Source organism: Gallinula chloropus, assembly GCF_964237585.1.
Source record: "Gallinula chloropus genome assembly, chromosome: 19".
In the NCBI taxonomy this organism is placed as follows: domain Eukaryota; kingdom Metazoa; phylum Chordata; class Aves; order Gruiformes; family Rallidae; genus Gallinula; species Gallinula chloropus.
The window spans coordinates 13018870-13029977 of NC_140104.1; the positions used below are offsets into that span (position 1 = coordinate 13018870).

General features: G+C 50.1%; 1 protein-coding gene across 1 annotated transcript; it reads left to right on the forward strand.

Moving 5' to 3' along the window:
- Positions 1-9608: 9608 nt before the first annotated feature.
- Positions 9609-10535, forward strand: LOC311198960 (olfactory receptor 14A16-like; the record flags this gene model as incomplete). The annotated part of the gene is made up of 1 exon (XM_084273003.1): positions 9609-10535. The coding sequence occupies one exon, from the start codon at positions 9609-9611 to the stop codon at positions 10533-10535; it is 927 nt and encodes a 308-aa protein (XP_084129129.1).
- Between the last annotated feature and the right edge of the window lie 573 nt (positions 10536-11108).

Consider the following 11108-nt stretch of genomic DNA (forward strand, 5'->3'; position numbering starts at 1 on the left):
AGGCACTTGAAGAAGGCCCACCGGTTGTAGTCAGGAATGAGCTGGGAGAATGGGAACAGGGGTGCAGGTTGGTCCTTACGGGACGAGGGTATGCTGCTGTTAAAAAAGACAGCAGAATTAAATGGTGTAAACTGTGAGTTTTTATCCACAGGATCAGATCATCGGGCGCCCCCGTGACCGATACACCCAGCTGGCCGAGGAGGACGACAACCCAGCAAGCATCCTGTCTGCATCCGAGAGTCCCAAACCGGCAGAATCCAAACAACGGCAAAACAGCCCCCGTGGCAAAGGGCCACAATGTCTCTGTGTGATTTTACTTTTAGGGTTTGTCGTGCCGTCTACGGGTTTGTACGAACATCAACCGCAGGAATGGGTGTTAGGGAGATGGCAGGATCAGAAAAAACTCCAAAGAATCGTTGTAAATATTTTTGTTAAATGCTACTTTCTGATTACTAGATCAATCCAACCAAAATCTTACTTGCACTGTAAGTAGTTTTAGTAGGCATAGGGAGGGGGGAAATGTCGGTAGATAGGGCTTTGTGGTCAGAAGGTGTCACGCTGTATGGAAAGGTAGGACCCCTCCCCTCCACAGGTAACCACTAGCAAGTAGCCGGTTAGTTGAGAGGATGGGAGTGGCATCACAGCCCTGGGGTATAAAGCCCCGTGCCCCTCTCTAATAAACGCCATTTGGCGTCCACCACATTGGTGTCTGTGAGCTGATGGACCGTGCTGCCAGAGTGTGGCGCCGTTGCCGTTCCTGAACCAGGTCACCGTGCCTTGTGAAAGGCAACACAGTGTGCCCTCCTGGCTAAGGCCAATGACACCCTGGGGTGTATTAGAAGGGGTGTGGTTCGTAGGTCAAGAGAGGCCTTTCTCCCCCTTGCCCAGGTGAGAACGCACCTGGAATGTTGTGTCCAGTTCTGGGGCTCTCAGTTCAAGAAGGACAGAGAACTCCTTGAAAGAGTCCAGGGCAGGGCCACCAAGATGATTCCTTATGAGGAAAGGCTGAGGGAGCTGGGCCTCTTGAGCCTGGAGAAGAGGAGACTGAGGGGTGACGTTATTCATCTTTATAAATGTGTAAATGGTGAGAGTTGGGAGGATGGAGACAGGCTCTTCTCAGTGATGGCCAGTGATAAGACAAGGGGCAATGGGTGAAAGGTGGAGCAGAGGAAGTTCCATATGAATGTAAGGAGGAACTTTTTCCCTGTGAGGGTGATGGAGCACTGGGACAGACTGCTCAGTGAGGTTGTGGAGTCTCCTTCTCTAGAGACATTAAAAACCTGCCTGGATGCATTCCTGTGTGTTTTAGTCTGGGTGATCCTGCTCTGGCAGGGGAGGTTGGACTAGATGATCTTTTGGGGTCCCTGACAACTCCTAATGTTCTGTGATTCTCTAATTCTGTGATTCCTACCCAAGGGAGTGATCCTAAAAGCTCCTCATGTCCTTTTCAGGCTCTACCAGTGTCCACCTTAGAAAATGCTAAATGCCCAGGTACAGCTCCAAAACAACAGGTTTAAGTGCTGAACGATGTTCCTGGTCTGAAACCTCCCAAGGAAGCCAATAGCAGCCCAAATAACCTTTGAGCTCAGGGCTTTCCTTGGCAAGGGAATGGTCCTAACGATGCCTATGTCATTTTCGTGTGCTAACAGTGTCCATATTTCAAACTGATAAATGTCCAGCAGTAACTCCCAAGCAAGAGGATTGAGGGCAGAAATATGTTCCTGTCCTGAAACCATGCCAGGTAGCCCAGTTGCAGCCTCAGTACCCTTGGGACTCATTTTTGTCCCTACCAAGGGATCGTTCCTAACAGTGCCTGACATCATCACCTGGGAAGGAATAACCACTGGAATCAGTAGAGGCTGGGGGATGACCTGTTGGAGAGGAGCTCTGCAGAGAAGGGAAGGACCTGGGGGTGCTGGTGGGTGACAGATTGGCCATGAGCCAGCAGTGTGCCCTGGTGTCTAAGAGCGACAATGGGATCCTGGGGGACATAAAAAAGAGAGTGGCCAGCAGGTCAAAGGAGGTGATCTTCCCCCTCTACTCTGCCCTGGTCAGGCCCCACCTGGAGTGTTGTGTCCTGTTCTGGGCTCCCCAGGACAAAAAAGCCAGGGATCTCCTGAAGAGATTTGAGCAGAGGATACGAATGCAATTAAAGGCCTGGAGCATCTCCCCTGTGAGGAAAGGCTGAGTCAGCCGGGGGTATTCAGCCTAGAGAAAAGAAAGTTAAGAGGGGATCTTATCAATGTTTATAAGTATCTGAAGTGTAGGACACAGGGGAAAATTTTCAGCCTCTTTTCAATGGTCTGTGGGGACAGGACAAGGGGCAATGGCTGCAAGTTGGAGCACAGGAAGTTCCGTACCAACATGCAGAAAGTCTTTTTCCCAGTGAGGGTGACAGAGCCCTGGGACAGGCTGCCCAGGGGGGTTGTGAAATGTCCCTCTCTGGAGATATTCAAGACCCCTCTAGACACAGACCTATGCGACCTGTCCTAGGGAACCTTTTTTGGCTGGGGGTTGGACCCGATGATCTCTTGAGGTCCCCCCAACCCCTACAATTCTGTGACTCTGTGACTGATGGATTGTGAGGCAAGGGGATTGACTGATACATTGAAAGGTCAGGTAACGGGATTGACTGATAGATAGATGTGAGGAAAAGAGGTTGGCTGATATATAGATCGTGAGGTAAATTGTGAGATAGACAGATAGATAGATAGATAGATAGATAGATAGATAGATAGATAGATAGTGAGGCAAGGGGATTGTGATGTAAGGGGATTGTGATGTAAGGGGATTGTGAGGTAAAGGGATTGTGAGGTAAGGGGATTGTGATGTAAGGGGATTGTGAGGTAAAGGGATTGTGAGGTAAGGGGATTGTGAGGTAAAGGGATTGTGAGGTAAAGGGATTGTGAGGTAAGGGGATTGTGATATAAGGGGATCGTGAGGTAAGGAGATTGTGAGGTAAGGGGATTGTGAGGTGAGGGGATTGTGAGGTAAAGGGATTGAGAGGTAAGGGGATTGTGAGGTAAGGGATTTGTGAGGTATGATGATTGTGAAGCAACGAGATTATGAAGTAATAGAATTGATTGACAGACAGATTGTGAGGTAAGGGGATTGTGAGGTAAAGGGATTGTGAGGTAAGGGGTTTTTGAGGTAAAGGGATTGTATGGTAAAGAGATTGTGAGTTAAGGAGATTGTGAGGTAAGGTGATTGTGAGGTGAGTGGATTTTGAGGTAAAAGCATTGTGAGGTGTGTCCTGCAGCTTGAGAAACAAAGCCTCAAGCACTGCCAGGTTAACAGATAACGGGATGGAGCCTTTAGGCCATGAACCTCGGGGAAACTAAACAAGGTGGCAGCATCGTTGCCGGCCCCCTGCTGGGACAGGCTCCAGGAAAGAGTGTCCTCTATTTTTAAGGTATATCTGCTGTCTGAGGAGGTTTTGGAAGTTCTATTAGCATGATAAGATAGATATGGGGCTGTGACAGCAAAACGTTGACCAATCAGATGTAGTCCAGGAACAGGGTATGTTTGAAAGAAAGCAGCCGTCTGCAGAGCTTATGAAAAGGAATGGTTCTTTGCAATGAATCGACTCTTGCTGCATCAAGCTGTGTCCTGTCTCTCCGTCGCGGCAAATTGGTGCCCCGTGTGAGGACTTTGAACCGCGCCGAGCTGTGCGGCATCCTGCGACTCCCACAGAACGTTGAATGAGCCACTGAAAGGAAGTGGGAAGCCTGGCCAGGAATCATCCCTCTGGAACAGAGGTGAGCTGTGGGTAATATGGGGAATCAACTGTCTTCCCCGAGAGAGACGTATTTATGACCTTATGAAAGGTCTTCTTAAAAAGCTCGACATTGATCACATTGATCCAAGTTGGGCCTGTTATTCCGGCTCCAAGGGGACCCCAAGCAGGGACCCCTCTCTCTTGTCGCCAGGATCCTGAACGAGGATATAGAGCGAGTGAAATAGGAGAGTGTGAGTTTTGGAAACGGCAAAAGATGGTCATACCGGCTACCCCAGCCTGGCGTCCCCCGAGACGTGTTCCCTGACACCGGAGTCCTCTGAGACAGGTCAGGCGGTGCAGGAATTTAAAGGGATCTCGCCGTAAAAAAGTCTCAGGACCGACTGCCCCCCCAACCGAAGACTACGGAGACAAAAGTGCTGCCTCCACGGACAAGGAACCTATCAGACCCGTTCAGCATGAATGGCACCCTTGGCCATCTGCGGCACAGCCTGTGCCACACTGCCTCACACCTCTGCATGTTTCCTTTAGTCTGCACGGACAAAACACGCTTTCCAATCTCATTCCCACCCCACGATGTCCCTGCCTGTACTGCTGTCTCTCCGTCCTCAACAGCTGTTCCCACAAACACAAAGCCACCAGCTCATCCACACGCTTTCCCAGTGACTTCTTGTATCACAGCACTATCCTCAAAATGATGTGTTTGCCTACCTTCTGCACCTAGTAATGGCATTTCTTTACCCAGTGTTTCCACCAGCTGTCAACCCCTTTCATCTACAGCATGAGGAACCAGGAGATCAAGGATGCCGTGTGGAAATTGAGGACTGGGTATTTCTAAGCAGCAATAAACTGTTCATCCTCTTCTGCACAGAGCTGGCCATGTAACTCACGTGAGGACCCGTGTGTATTTAGTAGCTCTGTGAGTTGTTGGGTTTTTCCTCCTAGTTTGTCTAGGCTGTAATAACATGGTTCACTTCCATCCTTTCCCAATGCAGCATCACTTGGTCCTGTGTGGCCCAGACACTTTGCAATGACCTGCTATAGAAACATCAAGGGACCCTCGATACCGACTGAGGTCGTCATAGACCTTCATTCCCAAACTGTTTTCACTTTGCTCTGGACACAACAACAAAAAGAAGGGGTGTCTATAACCTACATAACATGTTCTGCTCCAGTTATTCGGTCATTTTCAATAAGCATGGTGGCCACCAATCCAGTAATGACCTTTGAAATCCAAATGGTCCAATCCCTTTGAGTCTTAAATCAGAACTACAGGGAGTTTCAAAATAAATGGTGTTTTTTAAACCCAAAGGATGCTTAATTTGATTATTTGATTTTATTCCATTAATCCAAAGATACCCTCTTCATGCTCCTACCCGATTTCTATAGTTACACTGAATGGCAACTTCCTGGTTGGTTATGCCAACCAGGTTCTGCCACAAGCCAAAGGGTTGGATTTCCTCAGTATCTCAACTCCCATTAGATTCGTATTAGACCAACAGATATCAAATTGGTTTTGATGACCAGTTTCATTGACCCATGCCAAATTTAGCCACTGAGGGATGAGTTTTGCTCACTGGTGGTGTTGTTAAACACACACCATGACATATCACCTCTGACAGGAAAAGAGTGATTATAAGTTGCACAATTAATGGGTCGACACCCAGGGAAGATAGCAGGATTTCCACACCTGAAGGTCCAATCACACACACTACAACCCACAAAACCTCCATTGTTGTCATTCCAATTCAGACAATATTCCCCCTTTTCTGGAACTGGGGTTTTCCATGGGTTTGTTTCCTCATTCCAATAGAATGAATCATTACCAATGGTTATGTCACTTAGATCACTCACGAGCCATTTTGGGGATATTGTTTCAACGTCCATGGCCAGTCTTTAAATCCTGAAGGGCTCCCACATCCCCAACAATTTGTCAGGTTAAAGGTGTTGGGCAGCTGCTGGCCTAAAGTTATAAATCCATTTTGCCACCCCAGGCTGAAGAGGGGGGCACAAATGTTTCCCCAGATATTAAAGGTGGTGAGAATGGTCGACCAAAACAGTGTTTGTGACAGTCTGCTAAACCTCCTATAAATACTAACAAAGCAATTATTAACAAAACTATACAGGCAATTAACAGCTTCATCTATTCCTTCAAGCAGGTGTCAGAGATTCCATCTGGAAAAGAAAAGAGAAAAAACCCAGACTCAGTTTGTATTAAGGGGCTGGTCGTAGATTGTTATGAGAAGGATGGAATAATCCACCTTGTATTGACTTTGTGTTCCTTCCCATGGGCATCTTTTGCTTTCCCAGCGTATTTGTTGAGGGGCTCAGCCAGGACGAGGGGAATGGGCCCAATGGTCAGCATTTCTACCAAGACTGGCAGACCAGGAGAGAAAATGGCTTGTCTGGGGTGCTGGGAGTGTGGGGTTTGGGGATTAAAGATGGGGGTTTGGGACAAAAGGCACAACCATTTCTTCCCCAGCAATCAATGACTTGGGGAACTGCATCCCAGAGTCGTTCTGCCCAGTGTGGCTTGTGAGCTTTTAGAAACCCTTTCAAAAGCCCATTAGTTCTCCCCACTATCCCATTAGCTTGGGGGAAACACGGGGTGTGAAATTGCCACCTGACTCCTCCTTCCTTGGCCCACTCCTGCCCCTTGGCAGCAGTGAAATGACTGCCCTGGGCTGACTGAACAGACTGGGGGTTGGCAGAAAGTGAAACCAGTTTGTCAGGCCCTCCCTGGCTGTTCTCCTGCTGCTCCTGGAAATGCCTGGGCTGGGACTAGGCCAGAAATTATTTCCACTCCCACTAATACTATTGTTTCCCCTCTGCCTTCCCAAGGGCTCCAATAGACTCGATTTGCCAGGCCTCCCAAAGGGTCTTTTTCTCTCTCAGCTGGAGGGGGGTCTCTTCCATGGGGTGCCGCTCTAACCGCAGGCAGCATTGTTCACAGGCCCAGAGACAGGTGGGGCAAGCTTCCCAGTGACAGGCCACCCCCTGGCATGTGCCTCCCTGTGTGAATCCTTGGATCCTGCCTGGCCACGTTTCACATGCAGCCATTCCAGGAGCCTGTCCCATTGTCCTCTGAGGTGGTCCTCTTTCTGCAGAGGGGCAATGCTGGCCAGTTCCTCTGAGCTGAGGGAGCTGGGCCTCGTTAGCTTGTAGAAGAGGAGACTGAGGGGTGGCCTTACACAGGTCAATGGGTAAAAGCTGGAGCAGAGGAAGTTCCATGTGAATGTCAGGAGAAACTCTTTCACTGTGAGGGTGCCAGAGCCCTGGGACAGACTGCCCAGAGAGGTTGTGGAGTCTCCTCCTCTGGAGACATTCACACCCACCCGGATATGTTTTTGTGTGGTTTAGTCCAGGTGATCCAGCTCTGGCAGGGAGGTTGGACTAGATGACCTTTTGAGGTCCCTTCAAACTCCTAACATTCTGTGATTCCTTGACCTTGGATCTCCCTGCACATCTCTTGGAGCATCTCTGGCCCCTCCAGGTTTCATCGGGTTTTGGTGTTTGAATACCTCCTTCCTGGCCCCCCCCCCATTAATTCCCATGAGAGCTGGGACCAGCAGCTCCCAGGAAGCAGGTGCCTCTTTTGTGCCCACTGGAACTGTGGGAAGAGGAATCCCAGCTTTGGTTGGATTGAGGCAGCCATGTGCCAGAGCTGCATCCCCTCCCCAAGGAGAAAGAGTTCCCTTCCCGTCAACTTCTGGGGGTCCTGTCTCATGTGGAGACAAGAAAAAGTGATTCTTCTGCCCAGCTCATGTTTAATCAGGAGAAAGGACTCTGCTGGACAGAAGGATTTCTCCGCAGACTAGAGAGCAGATGGCAGGGAGGACTTCACTCTCTTTCCAAGTTGGTTCCCTGGAGCTTCAGGAATACCTCAGAGGAGCAGTGGAGTACGTGACGCCTTCACCTGCTCCTCTGCTGTAGCTGGGCTGGACTCCTGGGACAGTGGGAGCTGATGAAACATTACAGCAATGATGAGGGACAGCTCTGCCACAGAGTAGCTCCTCTGCCAAGCACACAGGGCTGGGGACACTGCCTGTAGGCATCAAGGGGAGACCTGAGAGGTTGAGAAAGCTGACAGATGCTGAGAGCTCACTGGAGGAGAAATATCCTCAGCACTCTACCTGTGAGTATGTCTGTGGTATGTCTATGGATGCAGAGCAATGCAGGTTCTGTTCCTGGAGGGATCTCCTAAAGCTGGGACATGGGGCAGTGTGTGGCGTCTGTCAGGAGGACAGACCTGAATGTTCTGCCTGGAAGGGATGCCCTTCTGCCCCATCAGAGGGACAGGGCAGGACAGCTGTCTTCTCCTGGGCATGGCTGAGGGGTGCCCAGGGCTGTCCTTGTGAGCAGGGTCCTTTTATCCCAGGGTGTGTGCTGGGGCAGGGACTCTTCTGCTGCCAGGGTCAGCACTCAGCCTCCCTGCTGGGCTTTCCACAGGGATATAGACAGCACCTCTGGGTTGAAGCAGTGACCCAGGGAAGGGCAACGTAAGGTTCTTCTGCTGTAAGAAAGTGCTGCATGGGTCAGCTTTGCTCCCAGCCACAGCTGATCCTTGAGACATGCCAAAGAGAATATTTCTGCAAAGGCAGAGTCTTTGCTTTGACTTTTCCTCTCCTGTGGGCTGTGCTGAGTGTGGTAGATGAGAACTGATTTCTCCCCTTGAGAATATGCAGTGAAAACTTGATTCTCATGAAGATGTTGGAGCCTGGGCTGAGCCCTGCACACACAGCGGTTCCCTGGGGCAGTGCCCTGATGCCAGGAGGGGTCTGCAGAGCAGAGCTGAGCACAGGGCAGGTTGGATGTAGTCTGTGAGCACAGAGCAGGAGGTGAGATGGGCAAAAAGTGGCATATGCAGGGACAACTCCAGGCAGCAGAGACACTGTCAGGGAGGGAGGAGCTGCTCTCAGAAATGCCCTGGCAGTGGGGATTTGGGACCTTCCTGACACTTTCTGACACCCACCCCCTGGTTTCTGCCACCCCGCACAGACTCTGCAACCAGAGTTACAGGGTTTCAGGCTGAGTCTTCTCCTTGGCAGCCAAACCAGCAGTGAGTAGAAACCCCTGAGTGCCTGTCTGTCTTTTCCTGAGCCTAAAGCTTTTGCTGCAGCATTTCCTGCTGTATTCCCTCCTGTCCTTGCTGCCTTTGTCCCACCATTACCTGGGGCTTTGAGCACGTCCATTGGTGGGGCTGGCACTGAGCTGACTCTCACTTCAGGACCCCCATCTTTAGGACTGAGGTTTCCAGGGTCTCCTGATGGGCTGTGGGCTGCCCCCCACAATGGCACCGCTCTCCCAGGGACTCTTGTGTCAAAGAGAGGAGCCCCATGCAGGAGACATCTCGGCACAGAGGCCATGGCAATGCCACTCATCACCTGTGTGTGGGCAGTTGCACTGAGCCCTGTGTGTCCCTGTCTGAGAGCGGGGAGCTGAGATCCTTCTTGGGTAGGATGAGACCGCAGGAGGGCTTTGGAGCTCTGCCTTGCGAGACTGGATTCCTCAGCTCTCCGTCAGGAGAAAACCAAAGCTCCAAAGCTCTGCTCTGCCCTTGGGTGAAATTGGAGTGACAGTGCTGAAAAGCTCTTTGCTATCCAAAGTGGCTTTAGTCTGATATCACAACATCCTTCTATTTACTGACTGCTGCCAGGCAGGACTGAGTTCTGCACAGCCCGCAGCCAACCCTCCTCCCAGCAGTGGCACGTTCAATCCAGCACAAAGCAGACCTCCCAAAAGGGACATGCCAAAAGTCTTCCTGAATACAGGGAGTTAATATGAATTGGAAACTGTTTTCCTCAAAGAATCCTTCCCTAACTTCTCACTGCCTTTTCCTCCTTGGACAGGTCTCCACACCTGACAGCTGCAGATGTTCAACAGCAGCAGCTCCATCAGCCAGTTCCTCCTCCTGCCCTTTGCAGACACACGGGAGCTCCAGCTCCTACACTTCTGCCTCTTCCTGGGCATCTACCTGGCTGCTCTCCTGGGCAATGGCCTCATCATCATCACCATAGCCTGTGACCACCACCTCCACACTCCCATGTATTTCTTCCTCCTCAATCTCTCTATTCTAGACCTTGGCTACATCTCCACCACTGTTCCCAAATCCATGGCCAATTCCTTGTGGGACACCAGGGCCATTTCCTACACAGGATGTGTGGCTCAACTCTTTTTCTTCCTATTTTTGATCTCTACAGAGTACTGTCTTCTCACTGTCATGGCCTATGACCGCTACGTTGCCATCTGCCACCCCCTGCACTATGGGACCCTCCTGGGCAGCAGAGCTTGTGTCCACATGGCAGCAGCTGCCTGGGGCGGTGGGTTTCTCCATGCTGTGCTGCACACAGCCAATACATTTTCACTGCCCCTCTGCAAGGGCAATGCTGTTGACCAGTTCTTCTGTGAAATCCCCCAGATCCTCAAGCTCTCCTGCTCAGATGCCTACCTCAGGGAGACTGCAGTCACTTTGCTCAGTGCCTGTTTAGGTTTTGGGTGTTTTGTGTTCATTGTGGTGTCCTATGTGCAGATCTTCAGGGCCGTTCTGAGGATCCCCTCGCAGCAGGGACGGCACAAAGCCTTTTCCACCTGCCTCCCTCACCTGGCTGTGTTCTCCCTGTTTGTCAGCACTTCCTTCTTTGCCTACCTGAAGCCACCCTCTATCTCCTCTCTATTTCTGGACCTGGTAGTGTCATTTCTTTACTCCGTGGTTCCACCAGCAGTAAACCATCTCATCTACAGCATGAGGAACCAGGAGCTCAAGGATGCCGTGTGGAAACTGATGACTGGATGTTTCTAAGCAACAACGAACTGCTCATCTTCTTCTTCTTATCACTGACCGTGTAACTCACATTAGGACCAGTCTCTATTTAGTATGGGTTTTAGTTCCTGTTTCTTTGTTTGCCTCTAGTTTATTTAAACTGGAATATGATGGTCCACAGTCATCCTATTGCTGATACAGTATGACCCACATGCTGGGTAACGATGGGCTGTGCTCTCTTTGCATCACGTCTGCCTGAAAATTTGCACAAATTTTTGTTTCTTAAAATTTCTCCTGACATTTTTTAAATATTTATAAGAACATTTTCATCAACTGAATCACTTGACTACTTGTCTGAAATGGCAGTGCTTTCCCACCATGACAGAACAGGAATTTCCTTGAGGTGTAACAAACATAAAGTCACAGAACCTTTTACAAAGTCCAACCACAGCCTAACCCTGCCTAGTCCACATCCAGACCATGCCATCAAGCACAACATCTGCACACCATTGTAATACTTCCAGGGGTGGCTACTCCACCATGTCCCTGGGCAGCCTGTTCCAATAGCTGAATACCCTTTCCATAAAGAAATTCTTCCTGATGTCTAACCTA